The 19,985-nt window shown below is 39.2% G+C and overlaps 1 protein-coding gene across 7 annotated transcripts in view; it reads left to right on the top strand.

Annotated features, from left to right (window-relative positions):
• Positions 1-19,985, top strand: part of LOC127572447 (myosin light chain kinase, smooth muscle-like) — a 238,168-nt gene that overhangs the window by 53,724 nt on the left and 164,459 nt on the right. For all 7 annotated transcript variants that reach the window (XM_052019751.1, XM_052019732.1, XM_052019762.1 and 4 more), the window contains one exon: positions 16,127-16,306. In XM_052019751.1, coding sequence (XP_051875711.1) covers positions 16,142-16,306 — 165 coding nt within the window. In that variant the 5' untranslated portion in view covers positions 16,127-16,141. The remainder of the gene's footprint in view (positions 1-16,126; positions 16,307-19,985) is intronic.

Genomic DNA, 19,985 nt, shown 5'->3' with positions numbered 1-19,985 from the left:
AGTGTGTGAACCTTCCAATGGCAATTTGCAGTGACAGAAATCTGGAATTCTGATTGAGTAGAATTCTATGGAATTAACTGTTTGGGAAAAATTTGGATTAATAACAATTTTAAAATGTTTTTAACAATGGAGCATTAATTAACTTAAAAAGTCAATCAGTGGAATAGGCTGTTCCAGGAACCAAACACAAGAAATGCATTCCGCAGAGGAGTAGCATATTTTTCTATTCTGCACCCTGTAGTTTCTGCTGTATAAAAATGTAATGAAAACGGTGTCAATGAAAATCACTGAAAAAGATTGGCATGTTAGTTGGGGGGGCGGTGGGGGGGGGGATGAAAAAACTTTGCAACTTTGAAAGTTGGTGGAGGAAACCTGAGATAAATTCCGCAAATGGAGCGAACAGGAAATTTGCTGGGATTTTGTTTCTTAACCATCCTCCTCAAAGAATTGAAAGGAATTTATTGAAAAAACCTGCAGAATATTTTTATTTGATGAAGTTTAAGTAGGAGTTTTGTATTGCATTGGGGACTGCCCTGTTCAACTCTGCTGCAAAATTGTTATGAACGAAAAAGTTGTATGGTGAAAAGGAAACGAAAGAACAGTCCATAGATTTGAAACCTATTGTCATTCAATGTCATATTTTAACAGGAAGCACTGGATGAAGCAGAGACACTTGACAGCAAGAAGTTTAAGTAATGTAACACCTTGAAATATGACAGCACAGAAGGAAGCCACTTGGTCCTTCATTCCTCTGCTAGCTCTTTGAAAGACTCAGACAAATCAGTCCCACTACTCCACTCTGTCCTCTTATCTCTGCCACTTGGTTTCTCATTAGAAAGTTACCTTTGAATCTGTGTCCAGCATTTCAGTCAGTGCTTTGCAGAACATAAAAAGTAACTTGCTAACAATAATTTCTCATGTCACCCACACAGTGTTAAAATTCAACACCTTTATTTCATTCCATTCATTTTTTTCAAACTCTTAACTTTTTTCTTATCTTGCATAAATCTAACATTTACCTTCAGAATGTGTGTGGGTGGAGCTCCTGCATGCTCTACATTGACAGAAGATTTACCCATCCAGACATGCTTTCGTTTATAAAGTTTGAACTTTCAACAAGGCGCCTATCTGTTCTAGACCTGAATGCTGGTCCCATTATCTCTTTGTGTCTTTTCAAACTTGTACTTCCTGGACAGGAAAAAGCTTGTTCTCAGATGGGTTTTCTCTCTCATGTAGCTTCCCACTTCTCTCCCTCAATTTCAATCAATGTGTGTGTAGTGGCTAAATGTGTGCATCTCTTTTTTTATTTTGGCAACATTATCATCTTTAATACCTGTTCTGACCTTTTCACCTCAGTTTGTAAATTAATGAAGAATAAAGGTGCATTTAGATGATATGTCCTCAGAGTGCAAGAAGTATTGAGATGGATTCTTTGTTGTGTAGGAATGCACAGTAGTCAATGTGCCCGCCTCAGCAATATCCCACAAACAGTAAATGAATAAGACATTGGCAGTACTAGCTATCAACAGGCATGACTTGTGTAATCTCTTTTAATGTCCAAGAAAATCCCAAAGTGTTTCACAGGTTTGTAAGAAACAATTGGTACAGGAAAATATGAGGAATAACCGGAGGTTTATTCAGGGTAAGGAACCTTCTGTTGGGATTTGGTAGATGAGACAGAAAAGCTGGGAGATGGAAAAGTTCAGAGAGGTAATTCTAAAGTTTGGAAGCAAGATGAAGGTAGCACGGTCAGCACTGCTATGACAAAATGGGACGGGGACATAATGGAGGACTTAGCCGGAAGAGAGAACTTGAAGGAAATTGACACGCTGGAAGAATTAACAAAGTTAGGGAAAGACAAGGCCGCAGAAGATTTATGATCTGATAATAAAATGAAGTATTTGTAGCCACTTTAGAGAAAGTATTTCCAGTCCCATTCCTGGTATTACAGTTTGTTCCATTGTTACAGCAGTTTGGACACATTTGTACAATTATCTACTGATCTAACAGTATTGAATATATCAGAACACATTGTCTTTTTCCCTGCACAATTTTTATTGCAACAGCTAGTTATCTGGTTCCTTTTCATAAATTTTATAGGTAACCAAAAATATGTTGCTCAATATGTTTGTGTGAAAATGGAATCCAATTTTATATGGATGTATTGTCTTCTGCTTAATGTTTTTGGAAAAAGTATATATGAGAACTGAGTGGGGAAACTCTCTTTGTGTTCACACAGACTTGTCATTAAGTTAGCAAACAGAGGAAAATATATGTACCTATACATGGGTATACACTCTCCACAAGTGAGATTGTGGCACGTGGGATTCTGTACCTGTGGCTGTGATTTGAAAGTTGATTGTAAAGATATTAGCATAGGATAGGATGAATTTCTTGGCCAGTAGCAGGGGCAGGTCAAGTTATTATCTTTTTAGAATCTTGATTTAGTTTTGGACTGTTCAAAATGCTAATGCAAATCAAATTCATTGAGGACTACATGCAATAAGCATGGAATTCAAATGAATGCTTTCAATATCAGGCATTCAGTTGAATTTCTTGTTAATTGCTCACAGTACACCAATTTAAACTTGCATTACTAAATAACTCCCTACTTCCATGCATTTTGCATGGTCTAATCCCAAACCAAGATACTAAAACGTAATTAGCTAACCTAGCCCTGTTGGTGATCCAGAACTGCATCCCATCAATGCCTGAGACATTTGCGGTACTAACTAATGTGTCTATTGCAATATCCTGCAAACAACAAATGAATTAATAATCAGTTAAACTATTACTTAGGTATTTATTTAGTAAGACAATGGCAGTACTGACCACATTCACAGTTTCTGTAGTCCTTTTACTATAGAAGTGGCTTACAGTAGTTGTGTCCGCTAATTTCAGTAACTGGTGAGATGATTAGATTTGCTGACTAAACCATATAGTGGTGAACAATAGAACATAGAACAGTACAGTATACGCCCTTCAGCCCACAATGTTGTGCCGACCTATATAAACCTACTCTACGATCAATCTAACCCTTTCCTCCAATACAGCCCATAACCCTCCAGTTTTCTTACATCCATGAGCCCATCTAAGAGTCTCTTGTGTCGCTATTGTATCAGCCTCTACCACCACACCTGGCAGTGTGTTCTAGGCACCCACCTCTGTATGTGAGTGTGTGTGTGTGTATGTACGTGTGTCTATATATATATCTATATATATATATATAGATATATATATCAAAACCTACTTCTGACATCTCCCCTAAACTTTCCTGCACTCACCTTAAATGGATGTCTTCTGGTAGTGGCCATTGCCGCCCTAGGGAAAAGGTGCTGACTGTCCACTCCATCTATGCCTCTCATAATCTTATACACCTCTATCAAATTGCCTCTCATCCTTCATCACTCCAAAGAGAAAAGCCCTAACTCACTCAATCTTTCCTCATAAGATGTATTCTCTAATCTAGGCAGCAGAAAATCTCCTCTGCATCCTCTAAATATTCCACATCCTTCCTATAATGAGGAGACCAAAACTGAACACAATACTTTAAGTGTGGTCTAACCAGAGTTTTAGAGCTTCAACATTACCTTGCTGCTCTTAAACTCAATCCCCCCGACTAATGCCTTCTTAACCACCCTATCAACTTGCGCAGCAACTTTGAGGGATCTATGGACTTGGACCCCAATATCCCTCTGTTTCTCCACACTGCTAAGAATCCTGTCATTAACCTTGTACTCTGCCTTCATGTTCATTCTTCCAAAGTGTATCACTTCACACTTCTCTGGTTTGAACTCTATCTGCCACTTCTCCGCCCATCTCTGCACCCTGCCTATATCCTGTTGTAACCTATGACAACCTTCTACACTATCCACAACACCACCAACCTTCATGTCATCTGCAAACTTGCTAACTCACCCTTCCACTTCCTCATCCAAGTCATTTATAAAAATCAAAGAGTAGGTGTCCTAGAGCAGATCCCTGTGGAACACCACTAGTCACGAGCTCCAGGTAGAATACATTCCATCTACTACCACCCTCTGTCTTCTGTGGGCAAGCCAATTCTGAATCCATGCAGCCAAGTCTCCACGACTTTCTGGATGAGCCTACCATGGGGAGCCTTGTCAAACACATTACTAAAATCCATATACATCACATCCACCAATCTACCTTCATCAATTTGTTTTGTCACCTCCTTGCAAAAACTCAATTAGGCTCGTGAGGCATGACCTGCCACTCTCAAAGGCATGCTGACTATCCCTAATGAGACTATGCTTCTCCAAATGCTCGTAAATCCTTTCCCTAAGAATCCTCTCCAATAGTTTGCCCACCACTGACTCACTGGTATGTAATTCCCAGGATTATCCCCATTACCTTTCATGAACAAAGGAACAGCATTTGCCATCCTCCAATCCTCTGGTACCACTCCTGTGGTTAGGGAGGATGCGAAGGTCATTGTCAATGCCCCAGCAATCTCTTCCTTCACTTCCCGTAGTAACCTGGGATATATCCAGGCCGGCCCTGGGGACTTATCTATCCTAATGTTTTTTAGAAGCTCCAACACTGCCTCTTTCTGAACCTCTATGTGCTCCGACACATTAACCTGTTCTATGCAGACCCCACATTGGTCTAAGTCCCTCTCCCTGGTGAATGCTGAAGCAAGGTATTCAGTAAGGACCTCCCCTAACTCCTTCACCTCCAGGCACATGTTTTCCCTCTTTCCTCCCTGAGTGGTCCTACCCTAGTCATCCTCCTGTTCTTCACATATGTGTAGAATGCTTGGGGTTTTCCTTAATCCTACTTGCCAAGGCCTTCTCATGTCCCCCTCTCCTAAGTCCCTTCTTAATCTCCTTCCTACAACTATGTTTTATCTTCAGTTAAGAGGATGAAATCACTTTGCTGTTCACTATAGTCGAGCTTAAACATTCAGATGTTTGTCTTGGCATCAAATTGACAGAAGTGATATCATTTTTTGCTTTTGTGCCAATGTGCTGATACTTTAACTCCCTGTGCAGTCTTAAACTGCCCTAAAGAGTCCTGCATTATCAAGAGTGCAGTCTTATGATGAGATATAAGCAAATACCTGTCAACATGTCCAGATCGTCATTAGCTGGGAACTTCAGAGGATGTGAAAGTTGCAGTATGTAACTGGTTTCATCTTTGTTGATAACCGATGTAAACAAAATAAGGGATATGCTTGAAGGACTGAAATAATGAAAGATGTTATTCTACCATTTTATCATTTTCATCACTTGTTTGGGAATGATGCATATTGTTCGATAAAGGCCATGTGCATCAATAAAATATTGAGCATGAATAGAGAAATTCCATTGACTGTTCTCTGACTCACTCGGAAGACATCCAGACCTCTGAATGTGGTGAGAATGCCCTGCTTTGTGTCACAGAACATCCTCTACATTGTTATAAAGATGCTGGTGATTATAGATTATGATTAGAAGATGTTCAAAGCACTTAAGCAAAATCTTTATGCCAAGACTACAAAGATTATTGCCCTCGCACATTTATACTGTTTCATAGAGGAAGCACCAGGGTAAAACATACTGAACATTTATTGTCAGGTTGAATATAATTTATCTTCAGTGCACATCGTGGCTAAAGATAACATCAAATCATAGCTCGTAAAATTCAGTTGCATAGCAACAATTTTCTTTCTAAAATGGCTTCCAATGTGCATCTGTAGGTTTGTAGCATGAGTCATCAAGTCACTGTTTTGACAGATTGTGACATTACTGCTACATATGCTACAACCATCGGCTGCACTCAAATTGCTTTGAGATTGTTACTTAACACTTAAGAGATGTACCTTGACTATTCAATTCCCCTAACATCCAACTGGTTTGTGGCCAAACACACTGCATTGTTGTGTCATTTCAGATGTTTGAGGAAATATATCAAACCAATATGTGGTGACAGCACGACGAGGGCTATCCCTTGAACACCTGGCTTCTGATTCCAGTGGGCAACTCTCAAACTTGAGGGAAGCATGCCTACAGTGAGAGCCATACTATCATAAGGAATGTTATAAACATGTCCATACTCCCCACTAACAAAGACTTCTTTTGTTGAGTCCTTCTGATGGTACCAAAGTGGATTTCATGACTGGTCATGGACCTGTAAGGTTAACTCGCTTTTCTCTCTCCATATATACTTCCTGGACTGCTGCCTATTTCCAACATTCACTTTTATTTCAGACATCCATCAACTGCAGTGCTTTATATATTACAGCCTAAACATTTTTTTTCTCTTCGCTATTCGCAATTATCTCCTTCTAGACAGATCAGTGGTGATTAACGAGCCTTCACCACCCTCCCTCTGCCAGCTCCACCACTGCTCTCTCTGTGACACTCACTCTCTTTGTCTTCACCCTCTCACAGACATTCTTTTTGTTCTCTCCACCCTTTTCGCTTTTCTGAGCTTAAAACAGGTTTGGTTTCTAATTTTTGCCAATTCCGTTGAAAAGTCTTCGACCTGAAACCAACACTGTTTCTCTCTCCTCAGATGCTGCCTGACCTTCTGAGTATTTGCACCATTTCTTGTTTTCATGCTCATTAATAATGTTTCATTGTGTTTGAAATGATCTGTCATAAATACCCATTACCATGTGTTTCTGCATCACTTTGAGGGGCAAGTCTTTGGTGCAACTTGCATGTGAAACTATCTTCTGTATTTTTAAAAAATTTTATTTACAGCGTGGTAAGAGGCCCTTTCGGCCCAACGAGTCCGCGCCGCCCATTTTAAACCCAAATTAACCTACCCATACGTCTTTTGGAATGTGGGAGGAAACCGGAGCACCCGGAGGAAACCCACACAGACACGGGAGAACGTACAAACTCCTTACAGACAGCGATGGGAATCGAACCCCAATCGCTGGTGCTGTAATACAGAATGTGAGAGTCCAGGTCCCCCAATGATTTTCCCCATCCTGGAATATCAAGGCACTGAATGGGGGTGGGGGGGGGGTATGAAGATGGTAACCAAAGTGTGTCATTGCCTCACCACCTCAGAGACTGGCAATGTAAGGGGTGAGCAAAATAGGTTACAGGGACACGCGAGATACAATGGGCATTAGTGGTATGCATTATGGCACTAGAAATAAGGAACTTGATGTGGGCCTTCGGAGAGGTGACTCCATTCATTTACATTGTCCTAGATGACTCGGATAAAGGGTGCATTTAGGGGTGCTTTCATGACAAGGCTAGTGAGCACGTATAACGAGATGGTTGGTGAGCTGTAAGGGGGTGTGTAGGACTCTATCTACCTGGTCTCATAGAAGGTTGTGAGAAATGAAGAAGCCATGGCCTACACTCTGTAGACTCCTTGCAAGGGCTTGGCCACAATCTCCACCTACTGCTTGCTGATCAGGTGACAGCTACTGTGGAGGCACAGAGAGAGGCCACAACAAATCTTGCTGTTCCCATCACAGTTTCATCCTGATCTAGCGAGGGCTTTGCTACACAGGAGCAGAAGAACATAAGACATAGTAGCAGGAGTAGGCTATTTGGGTCCTCAAGCCTAATTTGCCTTCCATTAAAATTATGACTGATCTTCTGCTTCAAACACTATTTCACTACCCTTTTCCTGCCCCATATCCCATGATTCCTTCAGTTTACAGAAATTTATTAATCACTGCTTTGAATGCAACCAGTCTCCAAAGTCCTCCAAAAATTCAACACCCTATGAGTGAAGAAATTTCTTCTCATTTCAGTATTACTGTGGCATCTGATTCTAGATTCCTCAGCCAGGGGAAAGGTCCTTCTCACACTTACCCCACTGAGTCTTTTTAAGAATTTTGTACATTTCGATGAGGTTACTTGAAGGACTTGCTCTTCAGGACAAGCAATGTGTCATCAGCTTGATGTCCTCACTGAGCAGAAAAATGTCTTAAGAGTAAATGGCTGTCCTCACTGAGCAGTGATTTGCCACTGGTGAGCAGATTTGTTGTCTTCAGTGGACAGGGATGATACCCAGGGGAAGTATGTGGCTCTCCAAGAGTAAAGGGATGCTGCACAGCTAGCCATCCCAGACCCCTCCTTCAATTGGCAGTGGGTAGTAGTTTGAAGCTAGTTCATTAAGGGCAAGAACTTTATGTGAGTCATCAAGGACATCTGTGTGGATTGATGTGAAAGACAGCGGCTGATAAATAGCTGGACTGCTGCCAGACAGGACCCTGTTACTTTATCACCTATGCCGTTTTCCAGTGGGAAAGCTTCCAGGGTTATTAGAGATAAATGGCATGATTGTCCATTTGTGTATAATTTGAATTTGCTATACCAAGATGATGGCAACATTCAAATACATTCTCATACATCGCACTTTGCAAATTTAACCATGCTGAATCACAAGTGGCAGTTGCTGGCATTGTGGCACACCTGCATGCTTCATACAGAAAGGTCATCAATATATTGTATTTATTTTGAATAAGATCAACCTAAAACTTTATTATAGCTACACAGTAAGCGATGATTTCTATTAAAACTGATTGTATCACTGCAGCGGAGTGCATGACTGTGAAATAATTTGACTAATGGCATAACTATTGTGTTATTCTAGTATATTACCTTTTAATGTGAAATTAATTTCTACCTTAGAGTTTTGCTATGTTATATACTGTAGTCAGCTCTAATACTTATGGCAACCTTTGAGAGAAGGACTCTTACAAGAGTCTGAGGAAAATGAGTAATGTTTCAAGGTGAAATGAAAACTTAGGGCAAATAAGGAAGCAAAAGCAATTAGTATTATTGCACAGTGAGATTGGATTTATCACTGATCTCACCACAAAGACACTTTGAGGTAGCAGCAATCATAACATAATCGAATTTTACATTCAGTTTGAGGTACAGAATGGCTCCAATATGTACTAGAGCGGATCTAAATAATAGAGTGAATAGTATTTTAAATTTAAGTTAGGGTTATGAGTGCATCAAAGCAGAACTAACTAACATGAAGTAGAATATTAATTAAAGGGATCGGTCAGTCATGTAGCAGTAGTGGTTTTTTAAGTGAGTCTTTCAGAATACACAGAATAGACACCGTCCAACAAGAAACAAAATATTCAAGGGGTGGACCCACCATATGTGGTTAATTTAAAAAGTTAATGGTGGTATCAAATTTAAAGAAAAAACATTTTGGCAAGAAAATTGAATAAGAAACATATTAAATGGTGAGATTTCAAATCTAGGAGATGCTGAGGGATCTTGGTGCAGCAAGTAGTTAAGGAAGCCAACAGACTATTGTTGATTGCTAAGGAAATTGAAGACTAAAGCAGGGAGGTTATGCTTCAATCATACACGGCATTGGTGAGACCACATCTGAACTACTGTGTACAAAATGGGTTACTTTACTTAAAGAAGGATATTAGTGCACTGGAAGCAGGCTTACAAGAATGGGCAGGTTATCTTGTGTGGAACCGTTGGAGAGGCTAGGGCTGTATGTCTGGAGTTTAGAAAAGTGAGAGAGGACTTGATTGAAACATGAGATTCAATTGTGTCTTTTCAATTGGATATGGAGGATTCTCCCACAAGGATGCTTTTTCTTGTGGGACATTCTAGAACTAGGGCCATGTTTTTTTTAAATGAGTTTAAGACAGAGTTGAGGTGAATTTTTTTTCCCCCTTAGATGGCCATGAGTCTGGCTGATCCTCAAAGGGTGATGGAAGCAGAATCTTTGAATATTTTCAAAGCAGAGGTAGATAATTTTTTTGATAAGCAAGAGGGTAACAGGTTACTGGGGGTAGATGGGAATGTGGAGTTGAAATTGCAATCAAATCCCAGTGCTTGAGATGCCACTCTCTCCTCTTTGAAATAAAAAAAGCTGAAATCTTTCCTATGTGAGCAGAGTCTCAGTGATCTCTCTGCTGCAGTGAAGGACGAGTTGAGAAATATGATTATGGATATATAGTTGCTGCCTGGAAAGACATAGTATTGGTTTATTATTGTCACTTGTACTGAGGTACGGTGAAAAACTTGTCTTGCATACCGATCGTACAGGTTAATTAATTACACAGTGCAGTTACATTGGGTTAGTACAGAGTGCATTGATATAGTACAGGTAAAAATGATAACAGTACAGAGTAAAGTGTCACAGCTACAGAGAGAGTGCAGTGCAATAAGGTGCAAGGTCACAACAAGGTAGATCGTGAGGTCATAGTCCATCTCGTCGTATAAGGGAATCGTTCAATAGTCTTATCACAGTGGGTTAGAAGCTGTCCTTAAGCCTGGTGGTATGTGCCCTCAGACTCCTGTATCTTCTACACGATGGAAGAGGAGAGAAGAGACAATTGAGGGTCACTGTTCCCTTTACCTCCACGGAGAGAGAGAGATCCAGGCATTGGAGGTCATCCTGCAAAATGCATGTATGTCCACAGTGATGGTGTTTGGAAATCTCTGAATCGATTGCTGTAGATGGGTATGTCTTGGCCTCCTGTCTGGAAGTCCCTGACCATCCCTGTGTTGCCAGCCACACCTATCCTGAAGCTTCCAGAAGTGTAGAGTTACCAACACTGTCACCACTGAGACACCCATTGAATGAATAGCTCAGTTGGTCAATGTTTGTCAAAAGCACTCCCTAATACTTGTAGCACATTTGGTGGACTTTGGGTGGTGTTTGAGCAGTCAGCAGTGGGTTCTGAGGCTGCCACTGAGCTCTTCCAATGTCAGCAGAGTATCACATTGAGTAGCAGGAAAAGTCAAAATGTAGTGTGATAGGCTACTAGTTCTGTGAGACTGTTGTGTGGGGCTTTAAGTTCAATTTATTCTGCATGGAGAGAAACATGTGCTGTGCACACCTGATGCCAGGGAAAGCTCAGGTGCACTATTATGAATTGCTGCTCTGATTGTCCAGTCCGATTTGGCAATTGATGCAATTTGTCGCCAAAGTAATTGCTAGCCTGATTTATTCCAGGTAAGACTGATTTTTGAATCAGACAACACCTAAATGTTGGATTATGTTGTATTGTTTTGTAACCTCTACTTGCACATCTTCAGATTTTTAGGTCGTGTGTTCAAAAAAAATTCTCATTTCCCCTTTTAGGACTTTTGCCAATTATTCTAAATCTGGTAATGGAGCATTATACAAATAACCAAATTTCCTTTTTCAGTTTGAAAGGAAAATTGGGAGGGAAAAGCCAATTGATCTGTTACCTCTTTGTGTCCTGCTGTAGAAAAGCTTCTACCACATCTGTCTCTTGATTCAGTAGATGCTCCTGGTTCTTTTTCCTCACCAGTGATTGATAGTGGTTCTCTTGTGCATGAATTATTCCAATGTACATTTGAAATGCCAAATTCTCTGATCCATTGCAGGCAATAATTCTCGGAATATCTTTGGGCAGTTGTACAACAATTTTTTTTTCCTGCTGTGTGGAAATATCAAAGCTTTATTTTATGATTCCAGTTGTCTGTTGAACCAAGATCTATGAAACTGCTTTATTGCATTTCTGTTCCTGTCTCAAGCATGATGTCTTAAAGGGGACATGACCTACGACTCCCAAGGTTAGGCTTAGTTTGCTGGCAACTATTCAAGGAGAAACTAATAAAATTCCAGACTGGGCATCTAATGCAAGGTGCAACTTTGCACTCCTGGTTCCTCATTCAATATGTTGCTACTTCCACATGTCTGGATGATGTTGATATGTCATCAGCTCAGCAAACTTGCTTCCTGTAGCTGGCTCAAACATGGTGCCACATCATCTGTAGATGTTTTATTGTAACATGAATAAAATCTTTTTATATTTGTCAATAACAAATTCCAGAAAAAGATTTCATTGAGCAAATCCTTAAGACATATTCTGTGGAGAAAATGCAAAGAAATATTTCATTGAGGAAATCAGAATTGGAAACAAATATAAACTTGTAAATTATTTGCTTAAAATAAATTAAGGACGAATCTCAAGTCTGTAGTTTCAAGGACCATAGACCTCTTGTAAACTATTGGCAAAAACATCAGCTGAATTTCTTTATTGTAACAACTGCAAGACTGCTTGCACTCATCATTGTTACTCTAGGAAATTTACAGCACCTACAAGGTTTCCAGGCATTTGTAGTTTAATGCAGAAGTCTTCAGAGTTGGTGTCAGTGACTCAGTGTTCTTCACAGACCATGCTGCTTGCTTCCTTCTTGTGTTGTTACTTAAAGTCTCTGTGATTTGGATGATGTGCTAACCCATAGTTACTGTTTAGCAAATAATCTGGCTATAAAATAAACAAACTTGATGGATGTGCAAAGTAATTTCCTTATTTGAAATTGACAAAATGTAGGGGAGTTTAAGATATTTTCTGTCCTATTTTGGCTTCTACTAATGATCATATAATTATGTTCTAATCTCTTTTCACACTCTCACTAATGTTTAGATAACTAATTAAAATTGCTTCCTGTCACATTGCCTGTGAGAATCCTTTGATGTAATTGGCTCCTCAAAGAACTTCATTACATCACAATGGCTGGATGCCAGAAACCCCACTGAACTGACACCCAACTGGAGAGAGCTTTGGGAAAAAGTACAGAGACTGAAATTGCAGGATCTTTGTGGAAGCTTTTGTTGAATGTCAGCAGCAAACACTGTTGACTGCAAAATCTGGGTCAATGTATTATTCACTCCATACATGGTTATTTATTTCACCTTTCCCCCTCTTGACTTTTACATTTATTTTGCTGAAGCAGTGTTGAAACTTAATCTGGAACAGCTGGAGTAATAAAGCCAGAATTGAGTAACCTGGTCCCAATTCGACACCAGTAATTCATTGGAAGGATTGTGTGAGTTTCTATCTGCTCCTTGCAAATACATTACTATCAAAGGTGGGATTAGAGACTCCAAACACTCTAGTTCCTGGAAAAAACAACCCTGCATTTCCATTACAACTGACAGTTATAGGTTGCGTCTGAACTTTCAGATCAGCATTAGAAGTTGAGGGATATACTTTGTGTTTGTGTGAATTTTTTCCCTGATTTATTCAATGAAATATTTCTGTGAATTTCCTCTGTGAAACGTATCTTATTGATTTGCTTAATGGAATATTTTTCTGGAATTTGTTACTGATGTACTCATAAGGTTTCATTCATCAAGTTTTCCATATTCTTTACCTGAAAAATTAATTGGGTTCTTAACCAAGTAGACTTAGCTAAATGTATGAAGGGCATGCTGCATTGCCATCAGTACAAGTTAGTGCTCAATGGAAATTAATATTCACATCCTTGCAAGATCAGTGCTGGTACTCTGCAACCCTCCAAACGTACTGAACATTGTAACATCTGGCTGGAATTGGGTGTGGGACCCTCGATGAGCAGAAACATAGATTTACTATTTAAATTTTGGTGGACTCTTCTGGACTGCATAACCCTGGTGGGATCATGAGCAGAGGTCAAATTTCAGCTTCAAGCACAAGCACCAAAGGTAAATCTGCCTTGAAGTTGCTATGTGTTCAATAAATTTGGGGTTTAACTTCCTGTCCAAACTCATTTGCATAACTGTAAATATAAAATCTTCTCCAATCTAGCTCAGTTGGACATAGTAAGTAAAGGTAAATGCTTGCTTTGCTCCTCTAGCATAAAATATACCTGATGCATTGAAGCCTGGTCATCTGCTGCAAATTAATAATACAATTGCAAATATGTTAATCACTCACAAATGATAGGATGTGATTGTGCTGGAGAGATTGCAGAGGAGGTTCACCAGAATGTTGCCTAGATTGGAGGACCTTAGCTATGGGGAAAGATTGGGTAGGCTAGGCTTGTTTTTCCTGAAGTGAAGGAGGATGAGGGGTGACCTGGTTGAAGTGTATCAGATTATGAGAGGCATAGATAAGGTAGATGGTTAAAATCTTTTTTTTTACACAGAGAGTGGTTGATATTTGGAATGCACTGCAAGAGAAGTCAGTGGAATCGGGTACAATTTTTATGTTTAAAGAGACACCCATCTGATTGAGGAACTTCAAGTACAAATTTGACCATCATAAATCAAGCTTTCTTGATCTGCTATAATGCTTTAAGAACAAATACGTTGCACTCGGAAAATATGGTCCTAATGTGGACAAATTGGATTACTGCAGATGGGCAAAAAGGCTGGCATGGACATAGTGAGCTGAAGGGTCCATTTCTGGGCTGTACAAATTTATGATTGTCAAGAAAGCATCTGTGAATTTGATTTAAAATTTCCAGTTTTGTGGGTGAGGCTGATTTCCAGCGCAATGCGTTTGTTTTTAAAACATTATAACAGATCAAGGACGCTTGATTTGTGGTGGTCAAAATTGTACTTGAATTTCCTCAATCAGATGGGTGCCATTTCTGTCTGTTATCAGGTTGGTAACTGCTTCCTTCCTTGGTAATGTTCAACCAATGTCACAGCAGGCTAAAATGCAAGGACAAACTAGCACAGATGCTTCAGAAGGATTATGGAATTTTGGCTCCATTTTCTGCAGCCTGACAGCAGATTTGCAGATTAAGTGTCTACAAGTCTTCCCAGGCACTATGGAAAACAGATTTTATTACATAAACGAAGAGTTGGCTTTTGGATGTCAGGTTACTGGAATCCAAATTAAAAGACAACAAAACACAGTTATTAAGTGTTTTTCAAGACATTCTGTTGTTGGAGTTCGGGAATGGAAGACAGCTGACATTGCAGTGCAAGGCATATTTGCCAAATCTTGAGGAGCAAATAGCTAAACAATGAAAGGTTATTATTTGGAATTTCAGTGTCTATATAATAGATTACTCATTGCTTTCCATTACAAGATAGTAATTTGGAGCGTTTCATAGTAAAATAATAAATATCCATGCACAGACATCTCCCACTGTTCCAGCAATGAGGTGGTAACAAGTCATCCTCAAACCTGGTGCTACCCAAGAAGAGGAAATATTGAGGGCAGGTAGTCTTTGAGCAATTTCCAACATTATTTGAACTGGATTATTGCTTTCCTGAAATATTTTACATATTTTTTTAATACAAATTTCATTATGAGTTTATACAATCAAATTCTATTTGAATTCTGTACTGATATTTTAGAGTAAGAAATCATTGCACGTAGACTGAGGAACATTTCAAAAAGATGGGGCAATCCACCTAATCCCTTCTGTTATATCTGCATTTCACACTGACTTGTATTGAGATGATCTAATTAGCTTGTATCATACAAAGTTCACTCTGTTCCTTCTAGAATTTTGATGTCCTCTTTCATGACTTGAACAGGCAAGATCCCTCTTGCATAATAAAGACAGATAATTACCAAAAAGATTGTTTATGTCCTTTTATATGGCAACTGCAATCACAATAATTTATTCTTATGTGTAAAACAAATAAATCTAAAGGTTCTTTATAGACATGTGATCAAACAATAAATTGATATTGAGTCAAAAAGGAAACCTGAAAAGTGACCAAAAGATTGGTCAAACACTTGGAATTTAGGGAGTAACAAAGGTAGAGAGAGGGAGTGGGGAAGGGAGAGATGCTGAGAGAAAGAGAGAGGGGAAGAGGAAGGAGAGAAGTAAAAAAGAGGCATCTCCAGATTAAGATATCCTTGGACACACAAAGCAGAAGTAGTCAAGATCAGAGAAGTGCAGAGATCTCAAACTACTTCATGGCTTGAGCAAGTTACAAAACTTGGGAGAGGTAGAACATGGAAGCATTCGACTATGAGGATGAGAATTTTAAAATCAGGAACCACTGTAGGTCAGCAAACACAAGGGTTCTGCGAGATTGGAATTTACTGCATTAGTATAGGGACAGAAGAATTTTTGAAGAACCCCAGACCCCAGTTTATGGAGGCTAAAAATAAAAATAGCAGGCCAGCCAGCGAGTATTAGAATGGTCAATTTTAGCAAGATCAAGAGTATGGATGAGGGTTTTAGCAGCAGTTGAGTTGAGGTCTGGTGTGATTATACTGAGATACAGGTGGTTGGTTATGGTGATGGAGTGATCTGTGGTCAGTAGCACAACCTGGGATCGAATGAAAGTGGTACAAGAGAAGGTGTATATCAGCAGTAGGAATCTATATTTAAAATTTTGCTATTGTATTTTTATGGTACTTTTGGTTAACACCAATTAGCTGAGGCATGTTCTTGTTTATTTTTCAGATTGTTTACATATGAAATATTAACTAGCATTTCCTTCTCATCACCAGATTGCATAACTAACCATGGGAGATGTTAAGATTGCGCAAACTACCACTTGTATTTCCAAAACAACTCTAACGTTGGAAAGGCCTCAAGTGGACAGCTACCCACCCGAAGTGCCCGTATTCACATTGCCTCCAAGAAATGTTCGGATTCCCATCGGTGGAACAGCCAGATTTGATGGAAAGGTATGAATGTCAGTCTGAGATATACTATTGAAATGGTACTTTCAGGTGAATGCAGGGTGTTTGTGGTAGATAAATATTTCTTGCATTTACCCAAATTTAACAATATCCAAAAGTGCCATTGAAATCTGGTCTGCCCACAAAGCAATCTCCCAGAAGAAACAACATGATAACCTGAATTATTGATGCTGGTCAAGCTAAATTATAGAATAAGTAGTTATAAAATTCAGTAAATTGGAGAAGTACAGGAATTATAACTACAAACATGCCCTTCAACATGACTAATTAAACTTTATGATAACTAAGTTTCTTCACACTTTGTACACTTACTTTGGTTTATATTATTTTGCTATGCAATGCCTAAGTAAATAGGTGTCCAGCATTTTTTTTAATCTACATGCTATTCTGGCTGAATAGGATAATCCCTGAGAAATTCCTGGAGATCATACAGCATTACTTTCTGGTTTATCTATCTCAGCATGGTTTGTGTTGTTCTGAAATGCAGGCTTTTCTAATAGTGGGCATGTAGGCACTTGGCTTATCCAATTACATCAGTTATTTACAGAAGGTAACAATGAAAGACATACCGGTTCAATTAGTTTTTTGTATGTGACTTATGTGCACTTAACCTGAGAGCAATTTACATGCTGAGTTTGGAAAATTCAAAATGGTTTCCGAGAAAGCTTCAGATAATTCTTTTGTTGGGTGCACATTTATTGAATAAACTATTGTCCATCAGTGCAGGTTATTGCAAATGTATGTCAAGGAACATCTTTCCTAACTTAAACAGAATTACAAAAAAAGTTCAATGAAGAGCAGAATATTTCACAACATATGGGACAAACAATATAATTTTTTACCGTATAAAATTACAGTGGATTTAGCTGAGATATAATAGTTTAAATCAAGCAATTAAAGGGGATTAAATGTACTGTGACAGACTGTGGGATGATTGAATTTTAATGCCATCAAATTTCATTTTTGCCTCAGGCAAAATTCCACAGGAATTTGTTATTGCAAATAGTATTGAAAATTCTCTCAAAGCAGTGATACAAATTGTGCTTGATTTACTAATTCAATGGGAATGTTATTATTTTGTTGGAAGAATATTGTAACAATGAATTAGAGACATTATTGATGAGCTTGCTAATCTGACTATTTTATAAATGGAGAGGAAAATTTGTGTACCACTCAAAGTGGCAGATTAAAATTCAACACCAATTCAGTGATTTCATGATGTGTTTAGAATTTTGATAATTTTGCTACTGCTATGCATTGAACCTTATGATCTGGTGGTGGTCTTATTTTGTCTCTTGAGCATGTGAGATGACAGCATTTTGCCCCAAACAGAAACAAGTTTTTGCTATCTTCCCTACACAGAGGGCATTCTGTCCTGTTGTGCTGGGTGTTCTACACCTGAGGTTCAATGGCTGTTTCGAAGATCCTGCACCATTGTATCTTTTCATTTGCTGTTTTCATATACTCAGTCTGATTGGAATTTCTTTCTTTTCCTTCAGTCAATTCTCTTTTCATCCCCTATTCTCTATTATTGGTGGCCTTCCCTGGCTAGTCTTCTCCAGATTGTAGGTCCAAGAATTGGAGTTTTTGAAAGCATTTTTACATTTATCAGCATCCAACAATCTTTCCGTGCCCCTGCACTTGGAGAATTTTTTGCAAATTTTCTTTGTTATTTGACATAAAAACATCAGAAATTGAAGTGGGAGTAGGCCATTTTGTCCCTTGTGCCTGCTTCACCATGCAATAAGATCATGGCTGTTTTTTTAAAATCTTTGTGCCATTTTCCTGCACCAATCCCAAAGTTCTTGACTTGTTTGACATATAAAAATCAATTGTACCCTGACCATTTCTTGGTGTCCATATTTTATATTTTAAAGACTCTTGGCAGTCTTTAATGACCAAAACCCTAAGCTCTGGGGTCCTTTCTTAAACCCCTCCACCATATCTCTACATTTCCTTTCTTCTTAAGCCTCTCCTTAAAACCTACCTTGCTAATCAAGCTTTTGGCCATCTGCCCTAATATCTCCTTGTGTAGCTGAGGACATTTTTACTCATTTGTTTGATTTCCTGTCTGTGTACACACTTTTACTCTCTAATCCTCCGTTAGCACGGAATGGAAAAAATGTGTTCCAAATATCAAATATAGTTTAGACTGCTGACTTAAATTGAACTTAGCTCATCAGGGAAGACAGAAGGAGCAGAGGCATAAAAGCAGTGGCAGGAGTCTGTATTGAAGTTTGTTGGTAGAATCACGATATAAATATTAACGAGGAGGAGAGCAGAAATTGACATTCAGAAGCATTGAAAAACCTTGATAGCCTTGACAGGTGACTGGGATTGTGGCTTTGCCCTCTGTCATAGATTTGCTGAAGAGTTTTATGAATGGGTAGACTCGGATAAGGGATTTCTGGGAGTGTGAGGAATGAGAGCCGTAAGTAGGGTTTGAAGAACAAACTCACAAATGCAGCTCAGTTGGTCCTGCCGAGCTGACCTGGTGCCCCAGCTGTAACTGCCACCTCGAGCTCAGCACGTGTGCACTTATCTCTTTGGCACTCTGGGTCCTTGGGTTTGGTGGTGTGGGCTGACGGTGACTGGGCCATGGGCGGTGAGCAGAGGGACCTGCTCCCAAAAGTTTGATCGTCCTGCCAGCAAGCTGAGAGCAGAGCTATACCTCTGTCAGAGTAACCATTGATTTTAAATCAATCTAACATTTAGCTACATGTAAAAATTACTATAAATGAAATGAATAATTACAGAAGCAACTATTTAAAAACAACCAAAGACATTATAAAAGTGCCTAGAAATAATTATAAGCATTGAAGTGAAGTAAAATATTTTTTAAAAAGTGACTTGCCTTCCTCATTGTTTCCAAAATCTGTGCTCTGCAGTTCTCCCTTGATCTTGGATCTTATACTAGATCTGCCTTGGTATAAAATCCAAATAGAAATTCTTCAAAGAAATGCTGGGGAATCCCAGCCAGACTGTGCCCACCACTGGACTTACATTATTATTAAAACTGAAGTAAATAATTAAACCTGAATCAGGAAGCAAGTCCCAGATTATCACAGCATAGTCCAGGACTGCCTGCCTTTTCAAAAGCTGAATGCTGGCCGTTCCAGTTGGAACCATTGTTTATAGCCAGCACAACTCACTCCATAAGAAAAAGAAGTTTGATGTTCTGGAGTGTGCAGAGCAATTAAAATTTTATTACTTTTGGAGGGTTGTATTAAATACAAATATTATACAAATAAGTACATGTACTTAATTTGCTTAGTTGGCAGAGGCCATGTTCCTGTTCTCTCTCTACCCCTTCCCCTACCCTGCCCCCCCCAACTCCTCAACCCTTCAAACACAGGATATCTCATTGCTTCTCTATTCAAGGCCTCCAAAAGAGTTTCTGATGGATCCCATTCTCTCCCAAGTTGTGCCATTCATCAGCTGTAGAACCTATTCAGCCACAATGCACTTCCTCGTTAAGCAATGAAAATTGGTATAGATGGTGTTTCCACCTATTATAGTAACCCACTGGTGTAACAACTAGCCCATGAGTAGCGTAGTTAGTGCTAGCAAGTCATTGTAATCGGCTGGCCACTTGAAGTTGGTATGCCACTCACATTCCATTTAACATCTCTAGGATAATTCTGCCTCCTGATCCTTGCCTCTT

Source organism: Pristis pectinata, chromosome 1 (assembly GCF_009764475.1).
Source record: "Pristis pectinata isolate sPriPec2 chromosome 1, sPriPec2.1.pri, whole genome shotgun sequence".
Taxonomy (NCBI): Eukaryota; Metazoa; Chordata; class Chondrichthyes; order Rhinopristiformes; family Pristidae; genus Pristis; species Pristis pectinata.
This window is presented reverse-complemented; position numbering and strand designations above follow the sequence as displayed.